Here is a 13106-nt window from a genome sequence, read left to right as displayed (position 1 = left end):
GTGACCTGCAAGCCCATTATGCATATAAGAGACTATGAAACAGTTTAACTGAGTGCCGTGTCAAAAAGAAAATCCATATCAAATACAATTATTGACATTTGTACCTTGGTCCATATAAAATGCAATTATTAACATTTGTACCTTAACACAGTAATATGGTGCCAAAATAAAAGGGTGGCATTATTGCTGCTATTGTAGGAGAATGAGGTTAACATAATTTACCATAAGTTATCAACAGCAAAATTTGACCGGCAGTCCATGGCCACAAGTATATATATCATGAAACCGAAACTCAAAACAAGTGTCTGCATTCTGCAGTGTACTTTGTGGTGCGACTCACAGCCTAAGGGTGTATGTGCTGAAAGATATAAGTGTATCATGTGTGTTAGGGTGTACATGTGCAATGGATCCTCCTTAGGGCAATCTCAACACTCACAAAATCAAAAAATCACAAAGTGTATATGTGTGTAAAACCAAAATTATGATGTGACACAGGGGGGGGGGGGGGGGGGGGAGAAGGCGGGTGTATGTGTGTGTGAAAATGAGTGGGGCCGAGAAATATGTATGAGGCGGAAGCCCAAAGACAGCTAAGAGACAAAATGTGCTACAAAAAATTGACTTTCAACCCGACTGGTAAATTTGTAGAAGAATACACAACATATTACAAAGAGCGACCAGGTCCAAGACCATATCTAAAGAGTGTGCCGATGCCCTGTTTACCAAAGTACCGAAGACCCCAACGCTGTACCTCTTGCCAAAAGTGCACAAAAACTCAAATAACCCCCCGGGCAGACCAATTATCTCGGGGAAGGGGGGACTAACGGAGAATATTGGAAAATTTATAGATCATTACCTTAAAGATATAGTAGAATGTCTACCATCATACATTCGCGATACATCAGAGCTACTACAGAAGATAGAGGGAATCCACATGGATGAGGATATGATTTTAGCCACACTTGATGTGGAGTCATTATACACAAGTATCCGACATCAAGACGGCCTTAGGGCCGTACATTTTTTCTTGAGGACCACCACTCTGGAGGAAGATATGAGAAACCTGATCCTCCAGCTGCTGGAGTTCGTCCTCCTCCACAACTTGTTTGTGTTTGGGGTTTCCTTCTACCTACAGCTCCAGGGCACGGCTATGGGGGCGGCATGTGCCCCCTCATATGCCAATTTGTTCCTGGGGCTGTGGGAGAGGGACCTCCTCACGGGTGATCGGGATGTCGCCATGGACCGCGTCATATTTTGGGCGCGGTACATTGACGACATCCTGATCATCTGGAGGGGGTCGGCCCAGCAGCTTGGATCATTCGTTCAGACGTTAAACCAGAACGATTTAAATATAAAATTGACTTATAAGTGTGATCAAAATAAGGTGGATTTTCTTGATGTTATTCTAGAACGTGATAGTCATGGATACCTTCAGTCGGATGTATTCAGGAAGGAGACTTCGGTGAACGCCCTTCTACATGCATCATCTTCCCATCCCCCCCAAACCATTAATGCAGTACCAACGGGGCAATACCTACGAATGAAAAGAATCTGTTCTACAGAAGAAAGCTTTGAGAATCGAGCACAAGAACTGAGGCAAAGATTTCGAGATCGAGGATATAGTCAAAGATCATTAAGAAAAGCTTACAATAGGGCGAAGTCCACCCCAAGGATCGAACTCCTCTACCCAGAACAAAAGAAACAGGAGAATCAAAAGGTAAGATTCATTACAGAATATCATTCCCATTGGTCACAGATTAAACAAATCCTGGACAGATACTGGCCGATTTTAGAATCTGATACCACCATACAAAAGTACATTCCATCATATCCAGGGATAGCAGCCCGGAGGACCAGGAACCTAAAAGATATATTAGTGAAAAGTCACTACATCAGGAAGAAAAACCAGACCTTTCTAGACAACAAAGGTCCGAAATGGGGCTGTAAGCCATGCGGCCGCTGTGTAGCCTGCCCCAATATCATCCGGACAGAAACATTCACAGATTCAAAAGGTGAACAACTATACAAGATCACACATACCATAAGCTGTAACACAAAGGCAGTAGTATATCACGCCACGTGCCCATGTGGGATGATATATGTAGGGCTAACGACAAGGGAACTGAAAACGAGAGTACGGGAACACGTCCGTGACATATGGGCCGCAAGTGTTCCAGAATTCAGTACGGATGGCCTTCCAGTGGCCAGACACTTTAAGGATTTCCATGAATGTAATCCTAAACTGTTACGTGTCTGCGGCATCGATCACATCATTAGTGATATTAGGGGAGGACCAGTGGCACAGAAATTGGCACAATGCGAGGCCAAATGGATTTGGACCTTACAGACATTGAGCCCACTGGGACTCAATGAAACTCTGAGTTATGCATCATTCCTCTGACCCCTGACCTGGACAAGACTGGGTCTTTTAACCCTTTTAAGAATTGTAATTGTTGATTGTGTTTTTAACAGATGTTTATGTCTTCTAGATCTTTTCTGTGATGCCCGTAGCAGGACTATGATACCCTTGAGAGAAATGTGATGCTTTCAACATCTGACACAAGCACATCCTATGGACTGTATACTGTGAAGAAATGATGATACAATGATTCAATCGGCATATCGGCTCTCCACCGAAGTGATACATAGGTTCCCCGTTGGACATCAAAATATGGGACCATACGAACTATCACCCTATTCTAGAATACCATGGTTGTCAACGAAACCAATTAAGAGAAGGTGACACCCCTCTTCACACAGACACACATTGACTAGTAACACTTCTGCTCTTCACCGTAACACCGCACACAACCCCTTGTCATACTCTACAATTCACCAGTCACAGTCACATTGTCACACACATACACACCAGTGATCCACTCCCTCTATGTCCCCTGTCCTTCCCTCTTTTTTCCCCTCACCCCACTCATTTTCACACACACATACACCTTCTCCCCCCCCCCTGTGTCACATCATAATTTTGGTTTTACACACATATACACTTTGTGATTTTTTGATTTTGTGAGTGTTGAGATTGCCCTAAGGAGGATCCATTGCACATGTACACCCTAACACACATGATACACTTATATCTTTCAGCACATACACCCTTAGGCTGTGAGTCGCACCACAAAGTACACTGCAGAATGCAGACACTTGTTTTGAGTTTCGGTTTCATGATATATATACTTGTGGCCATGGACTGCCGGTCAAATTTTGCTGTTGATAACTTATGGTAAATTATGTTAACCTCATTCTCCTACAATAGCAGCAATAATGCCACCCTTTTATTTTGGCACCATATTACTGTGTTAAGGTACAAATGTTAATAATTGCATTTTATATGGACCAAGGTACAAATGTCAATAATTGTATTTGATATGGATTTTCTTTTTGACACGGCACTCAGTTAAACTGTTTCATAGTCTCTTATATGCATAATGGGCTTGCAGGTCACCTCACCTATTTTACAACATCCCTCCGGTGTGCGCATGCGCGCGGTACGATGTCCCCGTCTCCTGTCTGAGGGTCCGCCCCAGCTGACTGCCCCGGAGTGACGTCTGCATCACGTGACGGGTCATGTGAGCGGGGACGGACCTCGGGCAGGAGGCGGCGCGTCTCCGTGCGACGCGCGCCCAATAGTTCCGCCGGGATTACATTTTGGAGTCCACAGGTGAGGGTCCGTGCAGCCCATAGGCTACAAGGCTCATATATACTCAATCTTGTCAGTAACACACACATTCCCCCAGACGAAGGCTAGCGCCGAAACGCGCGTTGGGGATCATTTGGTCCGTGGGATACCTGGGACATACCAAACACTAGGGGTAAGCAATGTTCTCTCTGCCTTTTTGAACGCACTTTGGCTCAATATGTAGATATAGACCTACACCTTCTCCTGATATGCACTAGCACTTTGACTGGCCTGTTGAGACACTGTGGCAATCTATCATTTGCATTGTGCACTTTATGTTATCAAGTGATAGGGATATGCACTAGCACTTTGACTGGCCCGTTGAGACATTGTGGCGATCTATTATTTGCATTATGCACTTTATGATATTTAGTGTTTTCTCCGCCCCCCCCCCCCCCACTGATGTGCCCACGGTTATTTGATTTATCCATTGTGATGAATTTCCATCTTCACCCTCATTCCGATACCTGCATTATTTCCCTTCCCCCGTTTTATCTCATATTTTAATATATATCTGTACTGTATATATTCAATAAAGACGTTGTCACTTCATTTTTAAGTGTATGAAAATGCAGAGCATGGCGCTATCTCCAGCACTCCCATTCACTGGGGGAGATTTATCATGGCTTGTACAGCAAACAAAAATGGCATAGAAGCCCTGAAATAATCACTATTTTTTTCCCCTTCACGCCATCTCCACACCAAGTGGGCATGGACATGATGAGGTCATGGACGGAGAGGACCTCTGCGAGGTGATCCTGGCCTGTAATTTTGCACTCCCTGGACCATGTGAATGTTCACCTTCAATGTTCAGATGGTTTATACACAAAACTACGCCAACTAGCAGTTAAAATTGATATATCCGGTGGTGCTTCCTCCACGGCCAACTGCATGCCCTTCTATGTTCACTTGGCATGAGGTGGTGCAAGGGGGGAAATAGTCACAATTCCTGGCTGTGTCCCAAGAATTACAACTTTATCAAGGCTTGTACGCCAGTATGGAGCGCAAGGTGCTATAGCCGATGGGACAGCAGTATTTGGACAAGCCCTGTAGCCTGTTCATTGCTCAGCAGCTGCGTCGCTATGCCAGGGGAGCCATATACACTATAAACTGTGCTACAAATAGGCTATGTGACTAATGTGTGCGGTGCCTGCGATGCTGATCACTGGTGATGTTGGGCTCTTGCCAATCTGCCGTTGATTACCTATTGTACCCTAGTAGATTTTTTATGTTTTTTCTAATGTCACGACTGTGTTCCCACATGCAGATCGTAATGAGTGAGGACATATAATTGAGAGTTGCTACTCCACTTGGATTTTACTCGACTCCTGGTTTGGACATCAAAAAATGCATCCGAAAACCTGGATGTGTGGTCAAACGCAGGGAGGGGCTTGTGCCGATCAGTGCTGTGTTTCCTCTAAAAGGTAGGCAATCGGTAACTAACAGCACTTGATTTGCATGTGTAAAACACGTGGTACTTGTTACCTGCAGCCAGCATTTTAGAGGAAACACAGATGCTATCAGCACAAGCCCCTCTCCTTTCCGGTTGCATTGCGTTTTAAAATGCGTTGCAAGTGGAACGTGTGACCGCACCCTAAACAGGAAAATATAGCCTACAGCAAGTCGCACTCAAAACTGATAGGACCAACCTGAAATGAGCCTTTTTACTAAAGATGGGCAGTAGCAGCTGAATTGGCCATGTTGAATAACATGTTGTGGCTACTAATGGGATGTCAGCCCCCCCCCCCCAAACCTCCCTATAACTTATGTTATATAACATATATTACATATATTTCAAGTATGTTAAAATGGGCCCAGGTGCGAGGGAACGTTTGAGGGATTGCATTACAGAAAATCATTGCTAAGTACATTTTTTGCTATAATTTCCATGATATTGATATATTGAACGCCAGGTTTTGCTATCGGTGGAAACTTCTACAAGTGGCTGCATGATAGACCCGGCTGAATGAAGCGACTCGCTTATGTGGAGCCCTGGAATGTGACTGATAATGAGCCTCTCCACGGAGACCCCTCCCCTTGTACTCAGTTACAAAACCTCTGAACACCCCAGACCTTGTATAATACGAGCAGAGCCAGGTTCATTCCTTTCACATTACTGATTCCTACATTCCGGCTGCAAAGAAATTCCCAGGTAAATATTACTTCACCTATTGTACAAAAACACACATTTTTAACAAAATGTGTGATATATATGGTCATTTTTTACTATTGTGTTTTGGTTGCTATTAGATTCTAGACTTTTATGCATTTTTTCTGTGACGACTTTAGTGCTGGGTTTTCATGTCCAGGTATTTGCATGCAATTTTTAAAGCCAAAATCAGGAATAAATTTAGAAAAAAAAATTCTCTATATGATCCACAGCTGGTTTTGCTCTAAAAACTGCATACAAAAACCTGAGCGTGTTAACACCTCCCAATTTAGTGCAAAGCTGTGACCATCAGCAAATTTCTAAAATCATATAATTTTGCCGATGCTCGAGAGCTCGTTTCGAATAACGAACCCCATTGAAGTCAATGGGAGACTCGAGCATTTTTCAGTGTGTCATTTTATTGAGAAATATTGTCTTCTGATAAGTTAGCAGATGTATGGAAACATCTGCAATGTGTTTTTCACTGAAGAACATATCGCAGATGTTTCCATACATTTGCTAACTTATCAGAAGACATGAGTGCAGAACGGTGTTCTTCACACTAGTATGTGAAGAACAATATGTGTGAAGATTCTTCACACATATTGTTCTTCAATATTAGTAAATATATAGTAAAAATATACAAACTTAGTAAGAAAGCCCCAATAATGTGAAAACTTTCTAGTACATTTATGATAGTGTTACATTTCTTCACCTGTTTCAAAATATTAGCTTGCCATCATTGAATGAGATTATTTGTGTTCCTAGTGTAGTCCTGCCCTCATTGGAGAATTTAGGACAATTAGCAGCCTTTATTTGTGTAGAGGGAATCATAGGGAAGTCCCAAATATTAGGTACAGAATGTATGTCCAGAGTGCTCCCACACCTGCCACATCCAGGGGCATATTTACAACTCACACTGCCCCAGGCAATAAGCCCGGACATGAACCACTTAAAGGTCCATATACACTTTAGTGATGGTAGATGTGTCCTAGTAAGGGCTCTTTCACATTGGAGTTGGTTTTCATGTCTGTGGTTCAGTGATTTCCTCGGATGCCCCACAAAGTCATTATCCCGTGGATAGGGCCTAACTTTTTTTGTTGGAAAACCCCTTTAACTTAGACGACCATTAAAGAAAATCTACCACCAAGGTGAAGAGTTGTAAACCAAGCACACTGACCTACTGGTGTGTGCCCCCTCTGGTAGGATCTGCTCTTCTTTAAGCTTCTTATGTCCTTGTATTTAAGAACAAAGTTATACAAATGATGCCAAAGGTTCTCCAGGCTCTATAGCTTTTAATGGAGACTGGAGCCCCTTAGAGTAATTTGTATAATTTTAAAGCCTATTTTTGTAAAATCCAGGGCATAAGAAGCTAAAAGAAGAGCTGATCCTGCCAGAGGGGGCACACATCAGTATGTCAGTGTGCTCGGTTTACAATCCTTCATCCTGGTGGAAGATGTCCTTTAACAGGTTCATGACCGCCCGCCGTGTATTGACGTCGGCGGTTGGGTCCCGGTGCATGGAGAGGGCTCACGGGCTCTCCATGCTTTTATGCAGAAAACAAGTCGTCACACAGCTCTTTATGTGTAAAAATAAAAAAGTTATAGATTTTTGAAGGTGGGGAGTGAAAAATGGAAATGAAAAAACAGGAAAGGGCCCGGTCCTGAACCAGCATATGCATAGGGGCATATGCATTCTGAATACCTAGGGGAGCCTGGGCTGTAGATATGTCCATCTCTGTGTGTCCCACGGTGGGTCCTTGTAACATGCAATATCGTCAGACTTCTTCATTGCAAATTTCCCCACTTCATTGCGGAGTAGATTCCTGTAGGTCCTGTTACCTCTCCAGTTATGTCACTTTTACTTAATATTTGTATTCTTCATGACCTCTTTTGTAAGACCCGGATGACAACTGGGTTTCAGGATATGTCTCCATGCAGTCTAATTCACTTTTGCCACAACCAGGGGCCTAATGTGAAGCTCTGGTGCCAAATCTGCAATCCACACCTGGCTATAGGCACAGTAACCACTACTACCCCTGCACCTCACATAGTTTTGCTAATAGATGTAACATGTCGATACCATACAATAAAATGAACCATATTTCTTTGTGTTTTCCTCCAGTGATCCTATCATGGGTTACATGTATCATCCAGCCTTCATCTTATACATACACGCGTTCTACTGTGTGAGCACAGTCACCCTGCCCAGAGAAGAAGCCCAAATTTTGACAGTCATGTCCCAAAAAGTGGATGACATATGGAATACTTTCCTCGTTGGAATTCCCATCAAAAATAATCCAGATAACAATACATATGGGATATGTAATCTACAGCCAAATCCAAAACTGGATGAGAGTGAAGAAAGAGTCTCAGGGCAGGTTCTGCTCAGGCAGTCCTATCCTAATGGAAAGCTTGAGTCACACTTCCTCGTAGAAGGATTTCCCATGGATTCCAGTGAATCCAACAGAGCTATTCATATCCATAGCTTTGGAGATCTCAGCAATGGATGTGACTCTACTGGTGGACATTTCAACCCGTCTTCTGTCAATCATCCTCACCACCCAGGAGACTTTGGAAATTTCGAAGTCCAAGATGGGAAGATCCAAAAACGTCAAACAAACCTTGAAGCTACGCTGTTCGGTCCCTACTCAGTTTTTGGTAAATCAATTGTTGTTCACAAGTTACCTGATGACCTAGGCCAAGGGGGCAACCAGGGCAGTCTGGATAATGGCAATGCGGGAACACGTCTTGCTTGCTGTGTCATCGGTTCCAGCACTAAGTCCAGCTGGGATAAATACACTGCAGGAGCTGAAGACTAAAGTTCTGATATTTAACACAATGTTCAATTTGTCCAAAATCGTTACTAGATTTTGAGGGGCTGAGGGCCAATTATCCTGTTTCATATTTTGCATAGAGTATAGAATTTGTAGAAGTTCTAAAATGTCATTGTGTGGATTCTGAGTATAATTTAAAAGGTCACTAACTTTTTGACAAACTTTGCCTAAATCAAAAGTACAAGAGAATTTAAGAAACTTTGTAATATATCTTAGAGGAAACTGCTTCTGTCTCCACGTACCTGGCTCCTATCATCCAGATCTGGCTGTCACTCTGTAATATCAATTGGAACAAAAAAGTCTCAAAAAGTAGTACAAGAAACCAGACAACCTGATGATAAATCCCCCAATGTTTACTCTGAATGTTTCTACTTTGTTGACTAATTTCTATTGTTTGTAAATAAATTATAAAAAATTTTCATGTGGGTCCTGACAATACGATATCATTTCATCCTATAGATGCTGCACTTTCCATTTTCCTATCAAGGCTCAATGTAAATACATATGGGGGCACATTTATCAGGGCTTGTATACCTGAAATTTGGCTTACAAGCCCTGAAATCTATGCAATTCCTGGTGCAGAACCCACATTTCCCCCTTTCTGCTACCTCCGTGCCAAGTGGGCATAGAGGGCTGTGAATGGGGGGTCGTCACTGCTGCGCGCTGCCCCTGATCTGCGCCCATAGCAAAGGCTATGGTGCAGTTCTACTCCAGGTCAGACCCGGCATAGAATTGCCATGCCAGCTGCCCGGCACATTTATCAGGTAGCTAGAGCCTCCTTATAGATCCAGCGGTTGCCAAAGGGACAGGGGCATCATCATACACTGCCAAACTTATTGCTAGCATATGATAAATGTGCCCCATGGTATATGACCGGGCCAATCGGCTAGGCTCTTCTGTGCAAGTATGACAGAAATGTTCTGATGTAATCAGGGAATCTAACCAATTTAAACCTTTATATTCAGGGGCTTAACTACAAGAGTAGCAGCCATGGCAGAGGCTATGGGGCCCGCAGTGTTAGGGGACCCCGTCATCCAACCTGACACTAAAGAGTGGAAAATGTGCACCATTATATACATATCATGTTGCACGTTGTAAAGCATAATATGTAAATAACATGCTGTATATGTGTGTGTATCTGTGATGTGTATATGCTGTTTGTGTATATGGTGTGTGTAAATGTGCTGTCCATTTGTATATGAGACTGTAAGTGTGTATTTGGTATGTGTGTATGCACTATATGTTTGCAAGTGTATGAGTGAAGAACTGTATGTTTATGTATATAGTTACATGCTCCTCGTGCCGCTTCAGCCGTTAGTAAAAACAGAACCCCATCCTCAGGATTGCAGGGGTCCCATTCTTGTGATTAATGGAGCTCCCAGCAGTTGCACCTTCATCGAACAGTTAGTTATACACTATCCTGGACTTCTAAACTTGAGAGAACCCCTTTTATAATGTTTAGTCTAACTATGCACCTCATATGCAACCCCTTTCATAGTTTATACAGTTGAAAAAAGACACTTGTCCATCAAGTTCAACCAAAGAAGGGAAGGAATTGATTGAGGAAGGGATCAGGGGAAACAATTCTATAGAACATAACTATCAATGTTATGTAGGTGTAAAAAGGCATCTAGACCCTTCTTGAAGCTCTCCGCTGTCCCTGCTGTGACCAGTGCCTGAGGCAGGCTATTCCACAGATTTAGGCTACATTCACACACATGTATGGGGGACGTATATACGGCCGACGTATATACGGCCGATATACGTCCCCCATACACTTCTATGCGCTTACGGCCCTGTACGGGAGCGGTACGGTGCAGCACACGTGCGGCACCGTAACGCTCCGTAGCCCGCTCCGTAGCCCGCTCCGCAGCGCCCGCTCCGCAGCACCGATGTATGCCCACCGTACTACGGTACGGCGGGCATACATCGTGTGAATGTAGCCTTACAGTTCACATAGCAAAAAAAGCCCTGTCACCTCTGGTGATTAAACCTTGTTTTCTCCAGACGGAGACAGTGCCCCCTCGTCTTTTGATTTGATTTAATCTGAAACAATTTACCCCCATATTTTTTGTATGGACCATTCATATATTTATATAAATTAATCATGTCCCCTCGTAGTTGTCTCTTTTCCCGACTAAATAAATCTAGTAGTTTTAATCTTTCCTCATAACTGAGACCCTCCATACCCCTTATTATTTTTGTGGCTCTTCATTGTACCCTCTCCAGCTCCAGGGCATCCTTTTAATGGACTGGTGCCCAGAACTGGACAGTATATTCCAGGTGAGGCCGAACCAATGCCATGTATAGTGGTAATATTACATCCCTATCACGAGAGTCCATACCACTTCTTATACATGACAAGATCCTACTGGCTTTAGAGGCAGCTGATTGACATTGCATGCTGTTATTTAATTATTTACTAGTACACTCAGGTCATTCTCAACAAGGCACTCTCCCAGATTTACTCCCCCAAGGACATATTTTGCCTTTGGATTATTACCCCCCCAGGTGCATAACCTTATATTTATCCACATTGAACCTTATTTGCCAAGTGGATGACCAAACACTCAGTTTTCCCAAGTCACCCTGCAGCCTATGAACATCCTCCATAGACTGTATTACACTACACAGCTTGTACTAATCCGCTCATCCTCCATAGACTGTATCACACTACACAGCTTGTACTACTCCCATCCTCCATAGACTGTATTATACTACACAGCTTGTACTACTCCCATCCTCCATAGACTGTATCACACTACACAGCTTGTACTACTCCCATCCTCCATAGACTGTATTATACTACACAGCTTGTACTACTCCCATCCTCCATAGACTGTATCACACTACACAGCTTGTACTACTCCCATCCTCCATAGACTGTATTACACTACACAGCTTGTACTACTCCCATCCTCCATAGACTGTATTACACTACACAGCTTGTACTACTCCCATCCTCCATAGACTGTATTACACTACACAGCTTGTACTACTCCCATCCTCCATGGACTGTATTACACTACACAGCTTGTACTACTCCAACCCTCCATAGACTGTATCACACTACACAGCTTGTACTACTCCAACCCTCCACAGACTGTATTACACTACACAGCTTGTACTACTCCCATCCTCCATAGACTGTATCACACTACACAGCTTGTACTACTCCCATCCTCCATAGACTGTATTACACTACACAGCTTGTACTAATCCGCTCATCCTCCATAGACTGTATTACACTACACAGCTTGTACTACTCCCATCCTCCATAGACTGTATTACACTACACAGCTTGTACTACTCCCATCCTCCATAGACTGTACTACACTACACAGCTTGTACTACTACTCCCATCCTCCATAGACTGTATTACACTACACAGCTTGTACTACTCCCATCCTCCATAGACTGTATTACACTACACAGCTTGTACTACTCCCATCCTCCATAGACTGTATTACACTACACAGTTTGTACTACTCCCATCCTCCACAGACTGTATTACACTACACAGCTTGTACTACTCCCATCCTCCATAGACTGTATTACACTACACAGCTTGTACTACTCCCATCCTCCATAGACTGTATTACACTACACAGTTTGTACTACTCCCATCCTCCACAGACTGTATTACACTACACAGCTTGTACTACTCCCATCCTCCATAGACTGTATTACACTACACAGCTTGTACTACTCCCATCCTCCATAGACTGTATTACACTACACAGCTTGTACTACTCCCATCCTCCATAGACTGTATCACACTACACAGCTTGTACTACTCCCATCCTCCACAGACTGTATTACACTACACAGCTTGTACTACTCCCATCCTCCATAGACTGTATTACACTACACAGCTTGTACTACTCCCATCCTCCATAGACTGTATTACACTACACAGTTTGTACTACTCCCATCCTCCACAGACTGTATTACACTACACAGCTTGTACTACTCCAACCCTCCATAGACTGTATTACACTACACAGCTTGTACTACTCCAACCCTCCATAGACTGTATTACACTACACAGCTTGTACTACTCCCATCCTCCATAGACTGTATTACACTACACAGCTTGTACTAATCCGCTCATCCTCCATAGACTGTATCACACTACACAGCTTGTACTACTCCCATCCTCCATAGACTGTATTACACTACATAGCTTGTACTACTCCCATCATCCATAGACTGTATTACACTACACAGCTTGTACTACTCCCATCCTCCATAGACTGTATCACACTACACAGCTTGTACTACTCCCATCCTCCATAGACTGTATTACACTACACAGCTTGTACTACTCCCATCCTCCATAGACTGTATTACGTCACTACACAGCTTGTACTACTCCCATCCTCCATAGACTGTATTACACTACACAGCTTGTACTACTCCCATCCTCCATA

At 43.3% G+C, this 13106-nt stretch overlaps 1 protein-coding gene across 1 annotated transcript; it reads left to right on the top strand.

The window, feature by feature from the left end:
• Positions 1–5634: 5634 nt before the first annotated feature.
• LOC140112715 (extracellular superoxide dismutase [Cu-Zn]-like) lies at positions 5635–9023 on the top strand. The gene is made up of 2 exons (XM_072132603.1): positions 5635–5840; positions 7962–9023. The coding sequence occupies exon 2, from the start codon at positions 7972–7974 to the stop codon at positions 8656–8658; it is 687 nt and encodes a 228-aa protein (XP_071988704.1). The 5' UTR covers positions 5635–5840; positions 7962–7971; the 3' UTR covers positions 8659–9023.
• Positions 9024–13106: the final 4083 nt, after the last annotated feature.

The sequence above is a fragment of the Engystomops pustulosus genome, chromosome 1 (genome assembly GCF_040894005.1).
Source record: "Engystomops pustulosus chromosome 1, aEngPut4.maternal, whole genome shotgun sequence".
Taxonomy (NCBI): Eukaryota; Metazoa; Chordata; class Amphibia; order Anura; family Leptodactylidae; genus Engystomops; species Engystomops pustulosus.
Note: the sequence above shows the minus strand (reverse complement) of the source record. Positions and strands in the feature narration are given on the sequence as shown.

Bases quoted from the DNA above. Each gene is read 5' to 3' on its own strand.
- LOC140112715 (XM_072132603.1), top strand. From the start codon at position 7,972: ATGGGTTACATGTATCATCCAGCCTTCATCTTATACATACACGCGTTC.